Genomic DNA, 20,000 nt, shown 5'->3' with positions numbered 1-20,000 from the left:
AACATATACTGTTGAGCAGGGTTTTGATACCATTGAATACATGAAGCCTACTGACGTGTACTTTCCTTCAATGGTGACATTGAGTGTCCTGAATATATAAAACATACACCATTAAAGCTTATGTTCATCAGGGTCTCTATAATTGTTTTTTTTTTTTTTTTTATTATAAACAAACACACAATGAGCTGGATATAATCACCAGATTCATGTGAATAATGGTCACTCGAACAAGCAAGTCAACCGAGAGGTCAATGCACCATATAAAAATGGTATGAGACCGAGCAAAGCAGTGAAACTACTACTTCTAAGATCAACCTTTCCTACAAAGGTATAATACATCGCAATTAATAGGGAGACGAAAAGACTATCAAATAAATAGTAAATAAACACGCCGTTCCTGTAAAAGAAAACACTGAAATAAAATAAAATTATTTACTCATGATAATAAGAATTAGTGTGTTCAGGACTTTCTGAAGTGATCCAACTCTGTCTATTCTTAGCAATACCCAGTCTGTCGTTGTCACTGTCATTACATAAGAATTACGACGATGCAAGTTTCCAAAAGATTGTCCTGCTACTTAAATCAATGTGGTATCAAAATGTACTATCTTCCAACATGCAAGAATATCCAGAGTTAAGGAATAATCAATAGGACTAAGATCACTAACAGTGATAAAGGGAGCAGATGGCTATGGATCCTGTGGGACCTATGCATTCAGCAGTAAAAAACAAATCTCAACATTACACATGAGTTATAATTCGTCTCTTCATACCATATGAATACTGTAAAACGACCTAACAAAAACAATGAATATAAATAAAGTCAGTGAGTAGCCTGCCTGGAAGTGACACTCCTTGAGTGGCCCCATAGGTTTGCTTAGTTCTAAAATTTTTCGAGCTTTAACAACCATGAGCGAAGCAGTAGCCTGATGCAGATGGACCCCTGCCTGGAAAACGCATTAGCCAATGGAAAAAGAAAGAGCTCCGTTCTAGACCTGATATGTACTCCACCGGGCCAGGACCAATGAAAATCCAGCGAGTAAGTTAACTAACTGGCTCCAGCAGTAAAAATAAATTAATTTCCATCCTGAAGATGGGAAGAGTAGCAGAGTATATTTTTGTTAAATGCTTTGCAGACAGATTTCCTGGACAAAGAACTTTCCTAATTTCGATTGTATTTTTACGATAAAATTTTAGAAATTTTTCTCATGAATTTTGCTTGCTTTCTTGATATCCAGCATAGCACAGCTACTAGCCAATTAAAAAATAAATGATACTGAGGTCAGCATCCTTTTATGTTATAATAATAATAATAATAATAATAATAATAATAATAATAATAATAATAATAATAATAATAATAATAATAATAATAATAATAATAATAATAATAATAATAATAATAACAATAATAATAATAATAATGTCCGATTGAGTGGGTGGACGACAATTTTAGATTAATAAGGAACTGAATTATAAGGACAACTCTAGACATTCTTACATTTATTTCCATCACCAATAAGCAACAACGTTTCATATATATGTGTCAAAATATGACAATGGCGAAAATTCAAATCCAGATATAAAATCCGGATATGGATATGAATCAACTCGAAACTTTAAAAAGGTTGTCCATAAGCTAAGATCCACATGTGGTGAAAATTTCCTCAAAATCCGTCACATAGTTTTAACATAATCCCGAGCGCAGAGAGACAAATTCGGATCCGCAACCGGATCATCTAAAACACTTTTGGAAACGTCCATGGCCTAAGATCTATCTGTGCTGTAGATTTCCTCAAAATAAGTCAATTTGTTTTGAGGTTATCTTGAAAATGGTGAAAATGCTAACTGGATTCTAGAATCCGGATCCGGATCATCTTCAGAACTTAATGTGATCATCTAAGCCCTAAGATCGTTCCATGGTAAAAATGTCGTAAATATCCTTTTGAGTGGTTTAATTCATTTGTCTATAGTGAGATGGAAACGCACACAAATAAGAATATAAATGAATAAACCGTCACAGTTATATAACATTGACGGAGTTAATAATAATAATAATAATAATAATAATAATAATAATAATAATAATAATAATAATAATAATAATAATAATAATAATAATAATAATACTTCAGCCATTATTTGTAACTTTGTAGGAGAAAAGACAATAGTAGAGTTAAAAAAAAATATAACAAACTAAGTGATTTTCCCGATAAAGAGTAGCAATTCAATTTTGTAGAGTGAATGATAAAATAATAGCATTACCATTTGGAAATTCTACTTCCCTTTCAAAAACAAATGTAATTACAACTCCCCTCCGTGATTCAAAACACTTTTTTACATCGTCGTTCCAAACACTATGATATGAATTTGGTATACTTTAGGTCTCTTTTTGGATAGTAGACACATTATTTCGCAAATATATTAACCCATTTCAGCTCCAATTATTATTATTATTATTTTTTTTTTTTTTTGGCAATTACATCTTACTCAACATTTTATGTGTTTGTTCTTCCTAAATGATTAGGAAAACGTCTTGGTTGACATTTCTCTGCAATAATACTTCTAGAATACGATGTGCCATATATGTACCAGTGAGCACATTCAAGTACATTTTTTTTTGTGTTGAAAGAAGAAAAAATGGTTCTATCCGAAATACACTTATTTATTTGAAATTGATAATTTAATTTACAATTTTAGGGTATAACAAATCTAAAATGAGCAATGATACATAACCTCTAAGATTTTTAGCAAGATGATGCTAAATTCTGTAAAATTTCCAAACTAAAACAAACATTTGAACCTTAGAGTGAGCTACTAAATTCCTATTCAGAATCAAATTGTGTTGAAATACATATAACTTCAAGTTTCCCTTGCATTTAACAGGTAAAAAAATACAATATTGATCAGAATGTAAATACTTAGAACACATCATCATTATTTAGTATGAAATGAATGATTACATGCCAAGCAGAGTCCTACATTGCATTTGCTACACTGACTGAAAGGTCTTTTCTTACATCCTTCCCCAGCACATCTTCTTCTTTTGTTATCTTGTGTTTCCTCAAGATAATGTTCTAATCCATCGAAACGAATATCTTCTAACACTCCTTTGTCACCATTTGTTGAGCAGGATGGCGGTCTCCAGCTCCCTTCGGTGGTGTACCAAACCGAGTAAGATATGTCTGAGCGATCTGTTCCTTGAATTCAAACTGTGACAAGCCCCCGCCAGACTTCTTATGCAACAACCAAGCATTTTGTTCTGTTACATCAACCAGCCAAGTAAATATACACCAATACCACTTTTTCCCTCGAATACCAATACGATATTTGTTTACATTTAAGTTCTGCCTATCAGTTCCTCCCATATGTTGATTATATTCTTGAACTATCTTTGGGCAGTCAACTTCCACATTCTTTTTCTCGCTCTATGAGTACCTTCTTACTTTGCTTGAGACATTGTTTGTATGGACTGTTGATGCCACTGATACGACTGCATTATCCAGCCATCTACATACCATTATTTTATTCACCTTGTCTGTAGCGAACTCTGCCGTTCGTCTCTTTAGTTTTTTTTATAGAATCAGCTGATTTCAGAGGACAGTGTTTACACCTGTTTGCTCTTATTGTCCATGTAGCATCATAATTTCTGTCCTTCAGTTCTGTGAGAAGTTGAAATGAAGTGAAGAGATTATAAAAATATATATTATATGGAAGTGACCGTTTATCTTGTGACAAGGAATCAATATTTTTCAAGACAGTAGCAGCACATTTGCCAAATACCTTCTCGTTCACTTCATTTCCTTCATAGGTACGCCCTTGATAAAGATCAAAGGTGACTAGATAACCATTGTCTGAATTTAGACACCAAACTTTATAGCCAAATCTTATTGGTTTCATTCTGATGCACTGTTTACACCTATGCTTACCATAATATTCGACCATTGCTTCATCATGAGAGAGTGACTTCACGGGTTGAAAATGTTCAATAAATTTCTTTGTTAGATGTCTAACGAGTGGATGAACTTTGGCATATTTGTCAGTTGTATCTAATTTAAAATTATCAGAAAAATGAAGGAATTGCATGACTTTTTCAAATCTTCTTCTCATTGCTTGATAGGTAGCTTCATTTCTTGTCACAGATGAATTTCTCCAAAACATCCTCCGAGAAGATATAGGAACTATAGGAACGATGCCAGACACTATCAAAATTCCAATGAACACTTTCATTTCACCTTTGGTTACCAAGAAGTCTGTTTCACCTTTGAGAGTTGCATAAATAATTGTGTGATCCACTAACATATTCCACATATCATCATCAAAAAATAGTTCGCAAAGCTCACTTGGAGTAAAATCCCTATATTTTGCATAATTTGCCTCGGGAAACATATAGTCACCAGGTGTGAGATATGTGCCAAGACTCCATTTGGGAGTCTTATAGCTATTGATAGGTGAAGAACTATGAACCGCACCATCATCTTCAGCAGTACGACGTTCGTCGTGGGAAATAGCTTCATCATTACCACTCAGTTGAGGTTCACAATTATCTTCATTTGTACGTCGTCCGTCATGGAAAACAGCTTCAGCATTGCCAGTCAGTTGTCTGCCGGACAAATTATCTATCAATCCACTATCGTCTTCATCAGCAGAGTCTTCATCAGTCAATAGGCCCGTATCTGTAGGCTCAATGTAAACTTTTGCATGATTATCGTCTTCTTCTAATATAGCTAAAATGTCATGAATAGTCAGGGAACTGAAATATGAGACATGAAATGGATTTAGAATATGCTACAAATTCGATATTCATAAAATATGTGTACACAGAAAAAAATGTACCTGCATTAGCTTAGCGAACCATATATGGCACAGCAAATATAAAATGATATGCAGAAAAAAGAATGGATTAGACAAATAGGAAAGTTGAATAGAGAGGTCAGTTTATTACTTGTTCAACATATGCAATTACCAAAAGAACATATTTATCAAAGAAATGTGCAAAATATACTTACTTTGTTCTGGAAGCCATTGTTTTGGGCAGAGAACAGCAGCACTTCTTTTCAAGGTGACAACAGAGCACAGACTGGCAGCTTTGAGGGACTGTACTCATATGAACATGTTGTAGCAGGTTTGGTGTGCATTCCCAATACACTTGCTCAGGCTTGACGTAGCCCAGAGCGACGTATGATGCAATATTGCATCATGTTGTTAATATGCCATATATGTACCACAGAGCAGAAATGGGTTAAAGATTATCTATCAATATTACACTTAAAGTATAAACAATTTTATTTGTCAACATTTACATTTTGGTTCAAGAACTGAGGTAAAAAAACAAAAATAACATAGCATTTTAAAGTACCTTAATATTGTAATAATATAGAATATATTTCGCATAGGATTTGTGTCTTAGGTAAAACTGATTAATGTTGCAAGAGATGCTACTCTTTTCTTGACAATTATTTCAGGTGAATTACCATGACCTTCATACGGGGTTTCCAGCTTTACCCAGTGAATTGATTCAAGAAATTATTTGCGTGAAACCCTCTGATGCTCTTCACTAATAGGGGAAAAATGCTTGAGATCCAACACAACGAAGAAATACAAGTCTGCTTCATTTATTAATTAATCAATAAATTTGAAATGAAAACCTTAGGTTGTTTAGCTTCCACAACACACACTGCAATATTCACACCAATTTCGTATTCACTTGTCCTCTTATAGGGTATCAATATCATTATTTTCCAATGCATCTATCATATCATATTCTCAAATTACCGATGGCCTTCCTTTTTTACTTCTTGACACTTCTGAGTCATAAACTCTTCTAAGTTAGTTTTGTACGAGCGAGCAGTTAGGATATAACTGAGACATAGGGTAATTGCAACAATCTTTATTTGACACAGTATATGTATAAATACAAGCCATTCCAAGCAAGAAGGGCAAGAAAATTCCAACATAATGATTAAGGTACATTTTCTGGCGCCTGTAATCTCTACATAGGTGCAGAGAGCCATATTTCTTCTGGACGACCGCGAGTTTGAGGCCATACCCATTTTTCCATTAAAGCGAACGTTTTTTTAGTTGCTAAATGATCCGGTGTTCGACATCTGAATCTGGAAAAAACTGGAGGGTTCGTCGTATTGATATGGTGGTAAATACCATGTTTTGCAAGAACTGTGGGCGTTTGACGAAGTTCTGTGCTGAAAACTTTGGTGTATAATGTGAGGAGGTTGGGGTAGGCCTTCGTGGGGGCGCTGATGTAGAGAACTAGGTCTGAGGAGCGAGTTGGAGAGGCATCAAGGTGTACGAATCCGCGTTGACCAACCGTCGGTGAGGTACATTGACCAGGATGTAAAAATGTGATAAGATATCCGCACATAGGATTTGCAATGTGATATCAGTAATAGGAAACTTTCTAACAAATAATGCGATGGATTCATAACTGTGGGTGTGTATCATGGGTGTCGGGAGACTTAGACAGACTACGATGTGTCCTGGAATGTGGCCTTGACAGAAGAGAACGTCAAGCATACGTTTCATTCAAAAATTACATACCCATATCTTCTTGATGATAAAGGAAAAGGTTCGTGATAGAAGAGGCCACTGCCACAAGCGATGACCTACTTACATGCTTTTTGGGCATTTAAAACCATTTACACACTTCTTCATAGCAGCTCTGAATTTGGAGTAGTAATAGCCTAACTGCAGCTGTTGGGCATCAGTGAGTGGCTGGAGAGGTAGTTGGTTAGGACATAAGAGAGGTCTGGTATATGTGGGTGATGGGCGGCTTTGTTGCTGATCCAGCACGTCATGGGGTGGGCGTCTGTATCCTACCGTATTCATGTCGGCTTCAGTCAAGGTGGAACAGTTGTCCAATTCATCAGCAGTGGAGTCGTTGAAGGAGGTCTGGAAGGTTCACCACATTTCTGACCTCCATCAACGCCTCCAATCCTGACGAAATGGACATTATATTTCCCTTTCAAGGACAGATGTAATTACAATTCCCCTTCGTGATTAATTTTTTTTTTTCATATTGTCGTTCCCAGCACTATGATATGAATTTGTTATAGCTCCTTTTTATGATAGTAGATACATATTATTTTGCAAATACATTAAAGATTTTCTATTAAGTACACACTTACACTAAAGGAAATTTTATTTGTCAACATTTTCATATTAGTTCAAGAACTGAATTATAAAAAAACAAAAATTATATAATATTGTGAAGCAACTTCCTTTCTAAATAATATAGATTATATTTTGTATGACATTTATGTGTTAGATAAAACTGATAAAGGTTGCATGAAAAGATAGTCTTTTCCTGACTATTATTTCAGGTGAATTATCCTAACTGTCCTCCATGGGGTTGACTTTGGTCATCAGGTCCTTCATAGGCAAAATATCCACATCCGGGATACCAGCAGGTACAGGTTTGGGTATGCGTAGTACCCAAACGGCGGGAAGTAGAATTATTTCTAGAGGAGAGTCATCTACAGCAGGGTGTAGGCAAGTGTTATTGGTAATTTCTTGAGAACAAGAGAAGCTTTTTGGTTCTCCAATGATTTTTGAGAAAGCTGAATAAAGTTTCGCTATGAGGATGGCTGATGATGGTGAGTACTGCTTCAGGAGGTAAGATTTGAGGGCGTAGTATGTTATTGGCCTGTTTCCATGCTCGGACAGCATATCGGATATTTCCAGGAAAGTATCCTTGCGAATAGCAGCCAGAACTTAATCTGTTTTGGTTCTTGACTGAGTCACGCCCTTGATGTTTAAACTAGACTTCAGCACACTGAAACCAGGCAAGCGCTTCTCCGCTCTCGAAGGACGGTAGTTTCAGTGATGTGCCGTTGGTATCAGAGTCAGTGTCAGTAGGCGGCATCAACAAACAATAAGATAGGCAGTGAGAGGAAAAGGCCAGAGGGAGATGGTCACTTTGCTGGTCACCAATATGTGAGCAAGCAGTTAGGTGATAAATAAGGGATGGCATAATTGCAACAGACTTCTTTTTGACACAGCATGAGTATGAATACAAGCAGCTCTGAGTAAGAACGGCACAAATGGTTAAACAAAAGGATTTAAGTACATACATGAATAGACAGGTTATCAGTACTAGTGGAGAGTGATGATGATAATATACAACAAATACAAATTCCATTACTGTACACGAGCGTGTGTGATAGACATGATGTATAGTTTTATCTCTTCTTTACGTATCGCTCAGCTACCTTATAATTTTATGATCCATAATTCATCTACTCATCTTATCATCATTCGGCATATTTACTTATATATACTTCTTCAAATCAACAAATTATATTTTTTTCCTTATCCACACAAAGGCTATGCTCACACATAATGAAAGTTTATGGTTAACTTGTAGTTATTAAATGATTTTCCTGTCACCTGAAAAGAACCTTCAGATTGAAATCTGTTACACAACACAGGCAAACGCGGACATTCAAACTTGCACGGACAGAACTTCTGAAATAATTCTACTATGAAAGTTATCAAGTTGAAGAAGGGGGAGTTCCAGAAAGTCAGTATTTTGGTTCAATCTAGTCCATTTCAATGCATTTTCCGAAACTGTAAGATTTTGAACACAAATGTTTTCATTACCTTAGAATAAGCAGAACACATTTGATTATTTATCGAGTGAGTTAATATATTTTATGAAAAATAATAAACACTGACAATAGAAGGCATACCAGTTTTAGAACGTCTTGCAATTATTAGAAGGTTAATGAAATATGGATAATATGCTCTATTTGGTAACATCATAATAAACAATTATATTAAATTCTAGGAACAATTTATTTACCGGCAGATGTTTCAGGGTAATTTTTGGGTGGTTATTGGTACAATAATTTCTTGCCAAAATTCTATCCTATCTGCTCTTGCAGAAAGTTCAATATAAATAGGATGTTATGTGGTAGACGTCACTGGTTACTGTTTCGATTCATACAAAAATGCACTGTATCCATATTTACGTTTTTCACTTAGACAGCTACCAAATGATTCATGATTAATAGGGAATAAGGGTTAGTGGACTTTAGAAGCACTTTAGTTATTTCATGCTGACCTTCTACTTCCTTGTTACTGTTAATAGTATTGAATGGGTCGTAAAATTATTTAAATATATATATATATATATATATATATATATATATATATATATATATATATATATATATATATATATGTATATATATATATATATATATATATATATATATATATATATATATATATATATATATATACATATATATATATATATATATATATATATATATATATATATATATATATATACCACTATCAAAAAAGTGAAAAGATGATCGTTTTTGCTTAAGCTGTCTGACAAAAGGGATTATAATTTTTGAATTATGTCTTGTTTCCTGGTCTGATAAATTTACTAATTTCCTTTTAGTAAGTATATAAATTTTTGCACCGGGCTGTTCATCTACGTTCCTATTTTTGCTATGACACATGAATTGAACACACTAGTCTTCTTATGGCTATAAAGTAGGAGTTATGCAATTCAAGATTTTGAGATATATGTATTATCAATATTTTAATGCTCTATATCGGTTTTACTATTTTTTCTTGTGTGATTCCCTCAATCTTCTTAACTGTCTATTTAGTTTAATAGCTGCAAATATAAAATGATCATATCAAACAATAACTAATCCGTTTTGCCAAGAGAATTGTATTTCATTTAATAGATATGTGAAGTTGCAAATGAGAATGGAACATATTTAATAAGCTGCTTTTCAACAACCAATCTTTTTGTTGGAGGTACCTTTTACCAGCACAAGAACATCCAACATTATATAAGGACTTCACCATTTGACAATTACAGAAAGAAAATAGATCAAATTACTATTAATAAAGGGAGAAAAAGAACTTTGAGAAATGTAAAAGATTTAGTTGTGAAGATATTATTAATGATCTCCAGCTCCTTATTACTACACTGAAATTAAGACTGAAAGCACCCAACAGATAGGAACATAAAATACCAAGGTTTGATAACAATACTCTTCTGGAAGAAGAGCACAGAGAACCATCTAAAATTGTATGTAGGAATCGATTTGCAGTCTTCAAGATTTTAAGTGAGGAAGAGCAGAAAGTTAATGAAGAGTGGTGTGATAATAAGAAAATATATCAGACGGCTGGTAGTGAGGTTTTGGGACACGGAGTTACTAGGGAAAAGCCATGGATATCATATTATACATGAGATACTAGAAAAAGTAGACTAAGACAGACACTGATTACTGAAAAATTCAAGGAAGTTGTGGAATTTATATAGTAAGTATTTGAGTATTGATAGTGAGGTCGAAAGAAACGCAAGGAGTGACCGGAGAGAATATTTAGACAGTAAAGCATATGAGACTGACCAAGCTTTGAATTCAGGAAGTAGATATGGTGCAAGAATACCTCATAGAAACATCAATAAAATCACTACTGGAGCAAAGAAGAAACATATAACCCTCAAAAAGAGAGAGGGCTCTATTATAGCAATAGAAGATGAAGAAAGACTACGTTAGATTGAACACTGTAGTAAGGTTATGAAAAGAAGATACGAAGGGAATAATTTGATCGATATACCTGAATCGAATGAATACCTTCTTGTGCCCATATCTTCACAAAAGCTCAAGAGATGGAACGCCCCTGGAAACGATGGAATAACTGCTGAAATGATACTAGGTAAAAATGAATGACCCCTAGAATACTTACAGCATTAATTTGTAGACTGTGGGATAGAGTGACGAAACCTGATTAATAGGAGTGAGGAGTGTTGGTGAAAATGACAAAAAAAGTAGACCAGACTAATTGGAATAATTACAGGGACATCAATCTTACATCAGTTGCTATGGAAATATGTGATATGCTTATTTTAAAGAGACTGGAGAAAAAGATTAATGAAAACCTGAGAGATAAACAAGCAGGATATAGAAGGTGTAGAATTTGTACTGACAAAATTTTCATTTTGAGGCATGTTCTACAGCAATGCGTAGAATATAGAAACCCGCTGTTGATGGGATTTGTGGACTCTGAAAAGCCTTTCATAATATGTACTGTTCAATTATGTGGAAAATTCTACATTATTATGGAATTCCTCTTAAATATGTGAGTTTAATTAGGTTTGTTCATGAGCATAGCAAGTGCAAAACTAATATTAATGGAGTCCTATCAAATATTGTGATGTAGAGAACAGTCGGAGACGGTGGAGAAAGATGGGACGGATTTGGTAATGGGAAAGTAGCAGACCTAGGGTATGCTTATTATACTGTCCTTGTTAGCATCACACCACAAAACTTACAAAGCTTACTTACCAGAATCCATGAAATATCACATGAGGCTGGGATCAAGATAAATAAAAGAATGGATGATGAGAATGGAATATGCAATGGAAGATGAAATATCATTGGAAGGAGAAAAGATTAATGAGGTAAATTCATTCAAGTATCTAAGAACTATGGTGTCCAATAAAGGGTGTTTAGAATTAGAGTTTGGTGAAAGATAAGAAAAAAAGAGAAAATCAGACAATGGCTAAGTTAGGTGAAATTTGGAAATCAAATTACCTGAAATTACATATAGATGTCAGACTATACAGTATATCAGTTTATTGAGATTGATGTTATTATATGGACATGAGTCATGGTATGACGATGAAATATTCTGCAATAGATTTAGTAGATGTCAGGACAAAATTAAAAATAAAACTATGTGAGATATTACTCGAGTGCCATATGTGGATGAGATTGTAGTGAAGGGTAGATGGAGAGGGTTCTGACATGCTCTTCGTACTCCCAAAGAGAGATTAGTTCACTAAACTTTCAACTGGGCTCCACAAGGTACTAAAAGAGTTGGAAGACCCTGGCCTACATGGCTGAGGACTATGAAGCATGATCAATGGAGAAATATTGAATTATAAGCCAAAGATAGAGAAGACTGGTGAAATGTAGTCGAGGTCTTTTGCGTCAATAAGCGTATGAAGAGATGATGATAACAACGGTGATGAACATATTTTAACACACTGCACTGGAAAGAATTTAATAAATAATAACTATTGCTTGTCCTGAGGTCATAGGTATGTGGTATTTACTAGGAATTCTAGCTAATACGTGGTGTTTATTTCCAGATATCTATATGCGAGGTTGTTTACTGAATTAAAAAGTAAATAGGTAACTACAATACACATAAATAGAGCAAAGGAAATCAGTGCTGAGCAATTTGTTCAATTATGCTGTAATCAATCAGCGAGTTATATTCTATATAAACATTAGTACGTTGTTGATATAGTAATTATTATTTAATAAGCTACTGTAAGGATGTATATTCTATAGAGATTACGTGATATTTCCTGGAATATCCACCGAAATTATTTCTTGCCTTTTATTATTGTATATCCTATACCTAACCTAAGATCAGATAATATATGAAATCATGTCAAATAATATTCTATATACGATCCATTTCTCCCTCATGAGAGATATATGTAACATTGATTTTTCTCTCTTTATCAGAATGCATTAAATGTTTTTATTATTGAATATATTTTGCTCACCATTATTAATTTTGCTCACCCTAAACGCATTAAGACCCAGGGGGAGATCTCCCCTTCGATGCCGCAGGAACCGTTCCGTTTACTCTATAATTATCTTTAATAACACTGCATTCATTAAGTACCTTCCTGCATTGGACGTAAGGTACTTATTGAAATCTAAAAATTACTTTAACTTAGGAAGGAGCAAGAATAACATAGGGTCAAGATTGAAAATTATTGTCCATTTAGCGACTTTTCTTTGTGCATGTTTTTATTAGATAGTGTCTTGTATTTGCCTGTATGCTCAAAGACACGGAGAAGATATATGTATACATACATACTGTATATACTTGCAAATATATAATATATATATATATATATATATATATATATATATATATATATATATATATATATATATATATATATATATATATATACACACACACACACACACACACACACACACACACACACACACACACACACACACATATATATATATATATATATATATATATATATATATATATATATATATATATATATGTTACGAACTCCCTCTAGAAGGAAGCCATAACGGGTTCTTTTAACTTATTCACCAATCCAGTGACAAAAACTCAAACCAGTAGGAACGAGGAAAACCAGAAAGACACAAGGGCAAAAATTTCACACTATTTATTACAACAATAAGGTACTAACATTGATGGCCCACAAAAAGTAATAAATTGATTAAGTACAATATGCCATCGATTAACTCAATGAGTCACCTAATGCTAAAACTAAACACTACTCATAGTGAGGAAATCAAATATTTAATGTTAAGGTACCCAAAAGCCTTTACCCACCACGCTAACCTATTACTAAACAGAAAGGAAAGAAGTGGAAGAATATACAAAAAGAAACAATAATCCTACCTATATCACAATCTAAACCTTAATATTAAAGTACATAATCTTACAACACTCATATTAAACTTTCATCAGCTTTGACAATAGTTAAAGGCACAAATATATTGGTCCTATGACACAGACCGGTACTGATATAGACGAGTCCATCTGCTGCTCAAAAATATGATCACAAGACGTCACTCTCATCAGCAGAACAGCCCTTCACAACCGTTGGTGGATATACACTTTCAGTCTATGGCTCGACAAAATACAGGGGATGTTCCTCTTACCTGAGAGAAGCCTCCCTACTTGCTCCAACAAGACCACTCTGGTGCTGATACAGTAGATATATCCATCAAAGATGAAAAAGGCTCTCGAGCCCTGCTCTACACAAAACTGCCAATGTCCAGGTTAAGCAGTAGATCACTTGAATCACAGTTGCAAGTCTTGTTCTCGCACGTAGCTTCACAGGTAAACTGCCTTCCACATTAAGAAGCAGCTCAATGACAAATTGTATATATCATCCAAGGCAGATCAGCAGCTCCAGAGTCTTCAACGGCCTTGAACTAGACTCTCTAGAATACTTTAGGAGAGTAACAAGTCACCTCTCCTTACAACACTCCCAGTCACCACAAAGAAAAATAAATGAGTTAAAAATTTGCCAAGGAAGTAAAAATACTGAGGAAGGCCGCACTTCAAAATGCACTCAATAGATGGCGCCACAAAACTTAAGCTTTTCCAACCAAAGCAAATTAAACATTACATTTAAACCAAAGTAAATTAAACACTACATTTATCCAAAATATATGTACTAATGTAAAACCAACAGCAAAATACTTAATTTAGCTTTACAAAATTGTGAACAAAATAAAAATGAAAGCCATCAGTGCAAAAAGGCAAAACAACAAAATTTTACTTTAAAATTACGTTACTGCCTGACACCTCCCTCCTTCAACGAAAAAAAAAAAAAAATTAATTTGACTAAACAGGAAAAATATATATTTTTTTTTTTTTTAACCTTAATACGAAAATAAGAAAGTAAACATGACCAACCAAAACACTTACACTAAGACTACTTAACCTAACTGGACACCCCCACCAAAAAAAAAAAAACAGGGAACTCCGGGATTGCACAAAAAAAAACAACCTTAGAATACATTAATAGCCTCTACATCATCTGAAAAGAAAATAAAAAAAAATCAGGAACGGCACAGCAGCCCACACTTCACATCCTAGAAAGTGCATCGGGGATCTTGTTGTCCACTCCTTTTATATGCTGAAAGACCAGGTTATATTCCTGAAGGAGAAGTGGCTATCGCAGAATTCTTTGATTCGCTCCCTTCATCTTATTTATAAATACCAACGGGTTATGGTCCGTCAACACTTCAACCTGGAGAGAACTAGATAAGTAAATAGAAAAATGGGTTACGCTCTTCACCAGAGCCAAAGCTTCCTTCTCTATGGTGGAATACCTTCTTTCAGCCGGGAGTAACTTTTTACTGAAATAAGATACAGGGTGCATTTCCCCCTCATCATCTCTCTGAAACAGAACTCCTCCAACACCCACGTCACTGGCATCCACCGCCAAAATAAAAGGTTTATTAAAATTGGGAGAGCTAAGAATTGGTTCTGAGACTAATACCGATTTCAAATTAGAAAATTCTTTTTCACATTCTGTACTCCACAAAAACTTAGTGTTCTTTTTCAATAGATTAGTTAAAGGCTGGGCGATGTCAGCAAAATTCTTCAGGAACCTCCTGTAATACCCTAACATGCCAAGAACTTTGCGGACATCACGGACATTACGCGGCTGAGGAAGGTTGGCTATAACCTCAATATTAGCATGTTTAGGAGCAACCTTCCCCAAACCAACCTCATGACCCAGATACGTCACTACAGCCTTACCAAACTCACACTTATCGATGTTTACAACCAAACCAGCCTTTCGTAAAATCTGAAAGAGTTTTCTTAACCTTTCAACATGGGTTTTCCAGTCCTGACTATATACCACCAAGTCGTCAATATATATTTCGGTACCCTCCAGCCCGCATATCACTATTCATAAGGCGCTGGAACGTACAGGCTGCATTTTTCAAAACAAAAGGCATCACCTTACACTCATATAACCCATTGGGGGTGACAAATGCCGAAATCTCACGGGCCCTGTGAGACAATGGCACCTGCCAATAACCCTTCAATAAGTCTAATTTCGTTACAAATTTGGCATTACCTATTCGGTCTATTAAATCGTCAATCCGGGGAAGAGGGAAACTGTCACTCTTTGTTACCTGATTAACCCTACGGTAGTCAACACACATTCTATAATTACCATCAGGTTTCTTTACCAGAACAATAGGAGAACTCCAAGGACTTGAACTGGGTTGAATAAGATTGTGGTCCAGCATATACTGTACCTCCTTCTCTACTACTTTGGCTTTTTCTGGGTTCAGGCGGTAAGGAGCCTGCTTTACTGGAAGAGCATCACCAACCTCAACATCATGTTCAAGCCATGAAGTAAGCCCTGGAGCCTCTCTAAACACTTCTGGAAAAGCCGTTATCAAACATAACAAATCTTTCTTCTGGACTTCATCCAGATGTTCCAACAAAACATTTGCCTTATTAAAAATCTCAACCTTAGTTCTTAAATTCTCTACAGGTACATGGTCATCAACATTATCATAAAATACAGTAGCTAGAGGACATGGCATTTCATAAACAATATTTAATGGACTTAGATTTCTACCTTCATATTTCTTTAACCTATTAATGTGAAAAATTCTACTCTTCCTAGTAGAACCTGGAGAATCTAATTCGTAGTTAAAGTCAGACACCTTTCTTATTACCTTCCATGGACCTTTAAATCTGGGTTTCAGAAAACTATCAGGGTCCATATCTAAAACCAGAACCAGATCTCCAGATTCGAAAGAACGACTAACTGTCTTACGATCATGGAATGCTTTCATACTAGCCTGGGAAGCTTCCAGATTACCTTTGGCAAACTTCCAGGCACCACTCAACTTATTTTTCAAATTAGATAAAAACATATTAAGATTTTGAATTTGTTTTCGTCCCCCAATCAACACTTCAAATAACACTTCTAAAAGACCTCGAACCTCATGACCATACACCAATCTGAAAGGAGAAACACCAGTTGATTCATTTGGGTGAGTTCTTATTGCAAATAACGCATAAGGTAGTTCCTTATCCCAACTACTCTCCCTTTCATAACAGTACTTGCCAATTATACTTTTTAAGGTTTGGTGGAACCTTTCCACAACCCCTTGACTTTCAGGATGGTATGGGACACTGGTGATGTGCTGAATGGCCAGTTCAGCACACCTGTCCTTAAAGTACTTGGAAGTAAAGTTAGTACCACAATCTGATTGAATGGTACAAGGTAACCCATAACGACAAAAATATTCTACTAACTTTTCCCAGACAGCTTTTGACGTTACTTTCCTAAGAGGGAAAGCCTCTGGGAACCGAGAAGCCCTATCCATCACAGTTAATAAGTACATATATCCCGATTGAGTTCTAGGTAAAGGACCAACAACATCAATGACAATCCCAGAAAATGGTTCACCAATTACAGGGATGGGTTTTAATGGAGCTTTTTGCAATACCTGATTAGGTTTACCCATGACCTGGCATGTTACACAAGTTCGCAAGAACTGCTTAATACACCTTTTCATATTAGGCCACCAAAAAAGCTTGGTTAATCTCTTAAAAGTTTTTGTTACCCCAAAGTGTCCCGAGAAAGGATCCTCATGAGCTAACTGCAGCAATTCGTCTCTGAATTGTTTAGGTACCAAAATCTGCTTATGATACTCTGAGGATTCCATAAGAGCAGAACGGCTTAATCTACACAATAATCCTCTCTCCGATACAAAACATGGCTTAGAAATATCATCCCCCTCAGTTATTTCCACATCAAATTCATCATGCTGAGCTTTTATAAAATCAGCCCTATTCCATGCTCTTACTACCTTACTACTACCACTACTTCCTACTGACTCGAGCCTTCCTACTGCTACATCTACTTGAACAGGGTCTAAATGTAAATCCTCTCCGTCCATCAAGAGGTTACGCCCTTTCCTCTGGGAGCGAGTAGTTACAGCAATGGGTAAATTATTTAAAGTTAAAATGGGAAACAATTCTTGTCCCTCCACATTACACAAGTCATTTCCTAGGATACCATCTATCCCAGGTATAGGCTAGGTAGTTTATCAACAATGGCCAGATTAATATTCTTTACGACACCCAATATTTCAATCTCTCCTTCAACCACAGGAGCCGACACAACAGTGTCCGGAAAACCACTTAAAATAATATAGTTAGCGATCTTCACGTTAAGAGGTAACCTACTTCTTAACAATAAAGATCGAGCAGCACCTGTATCCCTCAAAAATTTTATATTTATAACTTCCTTCTCAAATCTCAGCTTACCTGGCCAAATATACTTATTAAATGACAGTCACATGGGGGAATCATTCTCTTTATTACCTTTGTTACCATTTTCTTCATTCGCTACAGATTGTTGAGAAGCCTTAACATTATTCACCACAGCAATAGGAGTAGTAGTCTGCCTCTGTAAATACCTCTGACGAGCAAAACAATTAGCTTGGATATGTCCTGTCTTATTACACCAGTAACAGGTTCTACTTCCCACACCACTTATTATAGTACGACTAGGATGAGCATTATTAGTTTTTGCAGAATTCCTATCTACAAAATTACCACTAGGATTACTGTTTGGTTGATTTTTGACCTGAAAATTGGAATTTGCTTTAGAGTTAGAGTAAGCCTGGAAATTAGAATTATTTTGGTTAACAAACACTTTCTTTTTACTCTCCCAGTTACCCTTGACCACAGAGAAATTACCCCTGACGTTCTCAGTACCAACCTCATGGGTCAATATATATTCATCACTCAACTGAGCAATTCTGGGAAAAGAAGTCACTTTCAAGTCTTCTAAATGAACTCTTAAATCTTTAGCACACGATTTTTTAAAATCCTCAATCAATATCAACTCTTTCAAAGCCGCCAAAGTAGTTACTTGGCGACTCTTGAGCCAATCATCAAAATGCTCCTGCTTTACACGAGCAAACTCCACATAAGTCATGTTCGGGGTTTTATTAAAATTCCTAAACCTCTGCCTGTAGACCTCGGGAACCAAATCATAAGCTTTTAATATCAAAGCTTTCACTTTCTCATAATCCCGAGATACTTGCTCCTCTATGGCATTATAAACCTTCTGAGCCTTGCCCAGTAAGCGACATTGAATCAACACTGTCCAAACCTCCCTAGGCCAAGACAACCTAGAAGCAACCCTTTCGAAAGCCTTAAAGAATTCAGGCACATTCTCCTCAGTAAAACAAGGTACAAGTTTTAGAGCATCCCCAAAGCTAAACTTTTCCCCAATATCTTCATGGATGCGGGTACTCTCACACTTCTTACCTTGCTGGATCTTGGCCAGCTCTAACTGCATGCTAAGCATCGTTCTCTCATGAGCTCTGATTCTCTCAAACTCCTCGAACTCTAACTTCTTTAGTTCTAACATGTTCTGGAAATCCTTAACTAGTGGCTTATTTTCTCCTTTGACCGAACGTGTAGGAACAGCTGGAGACACATTATCAGTACGAGGAACCCCCTCAGTCTGACTTTTACCATCAGGCAGACTGCCATACCCTTCAAAAATCAGTCCACATTGAGACGGATCCTGAAAAAGACTCAATCCCGGAGCCCCTTCTACATCAGACTCACTCATGCTTTCACTAACTAATTCATCAGCAGTTTGTTTAAGTTCACACAGCCTATTCTTTACCATATTATATACGTCCTTTTTCAATTCCCTATTTGTCAAAGAAATGCCTAACGACCTAGCACAAGCTTTCAAATTTTCTTTAGTCAAAGCACCCAAATACCTAACACAATCCTCAGAAGCCAAAAATTCGGCAGGGTTAAACTCTACATCAGACATAATGAAAAGGAAAAGAAGGAAGGTGGTGAAGCACAACAAAAATAAATACTGAAAAATCTCACCCAGAGCACAGTCTGGTAACTCGCACCACCGATTAAGTTTGTCCTGGATCCTGTCACGGTCGCCAAAATATGTTAAGAACTCCCTCTAGAAGGAAGCCATAACGGGTTCTTTTAACTTATTCACCAATCCAGTGACAAAAACTCAAACCAGTAGGAACGAGGAAAACCAGAAAGACACAAGGGCAAAAATTTCACAATATTTATTACAACAATAAGGTACTAACACTGATGGCTCACAAAAAGTAATAAATTGATTAAGTACAATATGCCATCGATTAACTCAATGAGTTACCTAATGCTAAAACTAAACACTACTCATAGTGGGGAAATCAAATATTTAATGTTAAGGTACCCAAAAGCCTTTACCCACCACGCTAACCTATTACTAAACAGAAAGGAAAGAAGTGGAAGAATATAAAAAAAGAAACAATAATCCTACCTATATCACAATCTAAACCTTAATATTAAAGTACATAATCTTACAACACTCATATTAAACCTTCATCAGCTTTGACAAT

At 35.5% G+C, this 20,000-nt stretch overlaps 1 protein-coding gene across 1 annotated transcript; it reads right to left on the bottom strand.

The window, feature by feature from the left end:
• Positions 1 to 3,525: 3,525 nt before the first annotated feature.
• On the bottom strand, positions 3,526 to 6,843 carry LOC137643015 (piggyBac transposable element-derived protein 3-like). Its single transcript, XM_068375869.1, has 3 exons — positions 6,629 to 6,843; positions 5,776 to 5,862; positions 3,526 to 4,753 (listed from the first exon to the last, which is right to left on the bottom strand). Exons 1-3 carry the CDS (start codon positions 6,841 to 6,843, stop codon positions 3,526 to 3,528), a joined length of 1,530 nt encoding a protein of 509 aa, XP_068231970.1.
• Between the last annotated feature and the right edge of the window lie 13,157 nt (positions 6,844 to 20,000).

The sequence above is a fragment of the Palaemon carinicauda genome, chromosome 6 (genome assembly GCF_036898095.1).
Source record: "Palaemon carinicauda isolate YSFRI2023 chromosome 6, ASM3689809v2, whole genome shotgun sequence".
NCBI lineage: Eukaryota > Metazoa > Arthropoda > Malacostraca > Decapoda > Palaemonidae > Palaemon > Palaemon carinicauda.
Note: the sequence above shows the minus strand (reverse complement) of the source record. Positions and strands in the feature narration are given on the sequence as shown.

Coding starts and splice junctions, on each gene's coding strand:
- LOC137643015 (XM_068375869.1), bottom strand. CDS start 6,843: ATGAATACGGTAGGATACAGACGCCCACCCCATGACGTGCTGGATCAG. Junction 5,863..6,628: donor TTTAAATGCCCAAAAAGCAT/GTAAGTAGGTCA, acceptor CCTATGTCTCAG/TTATATCCTAACTGCTCGCT. Junction 4,754..5,775: donor GTAAAAAAGGAAGGCCATCG/GTAATTTGAGAA, acceptor CTCATATTTCAG/TTCCCTGACTATTCATGACA.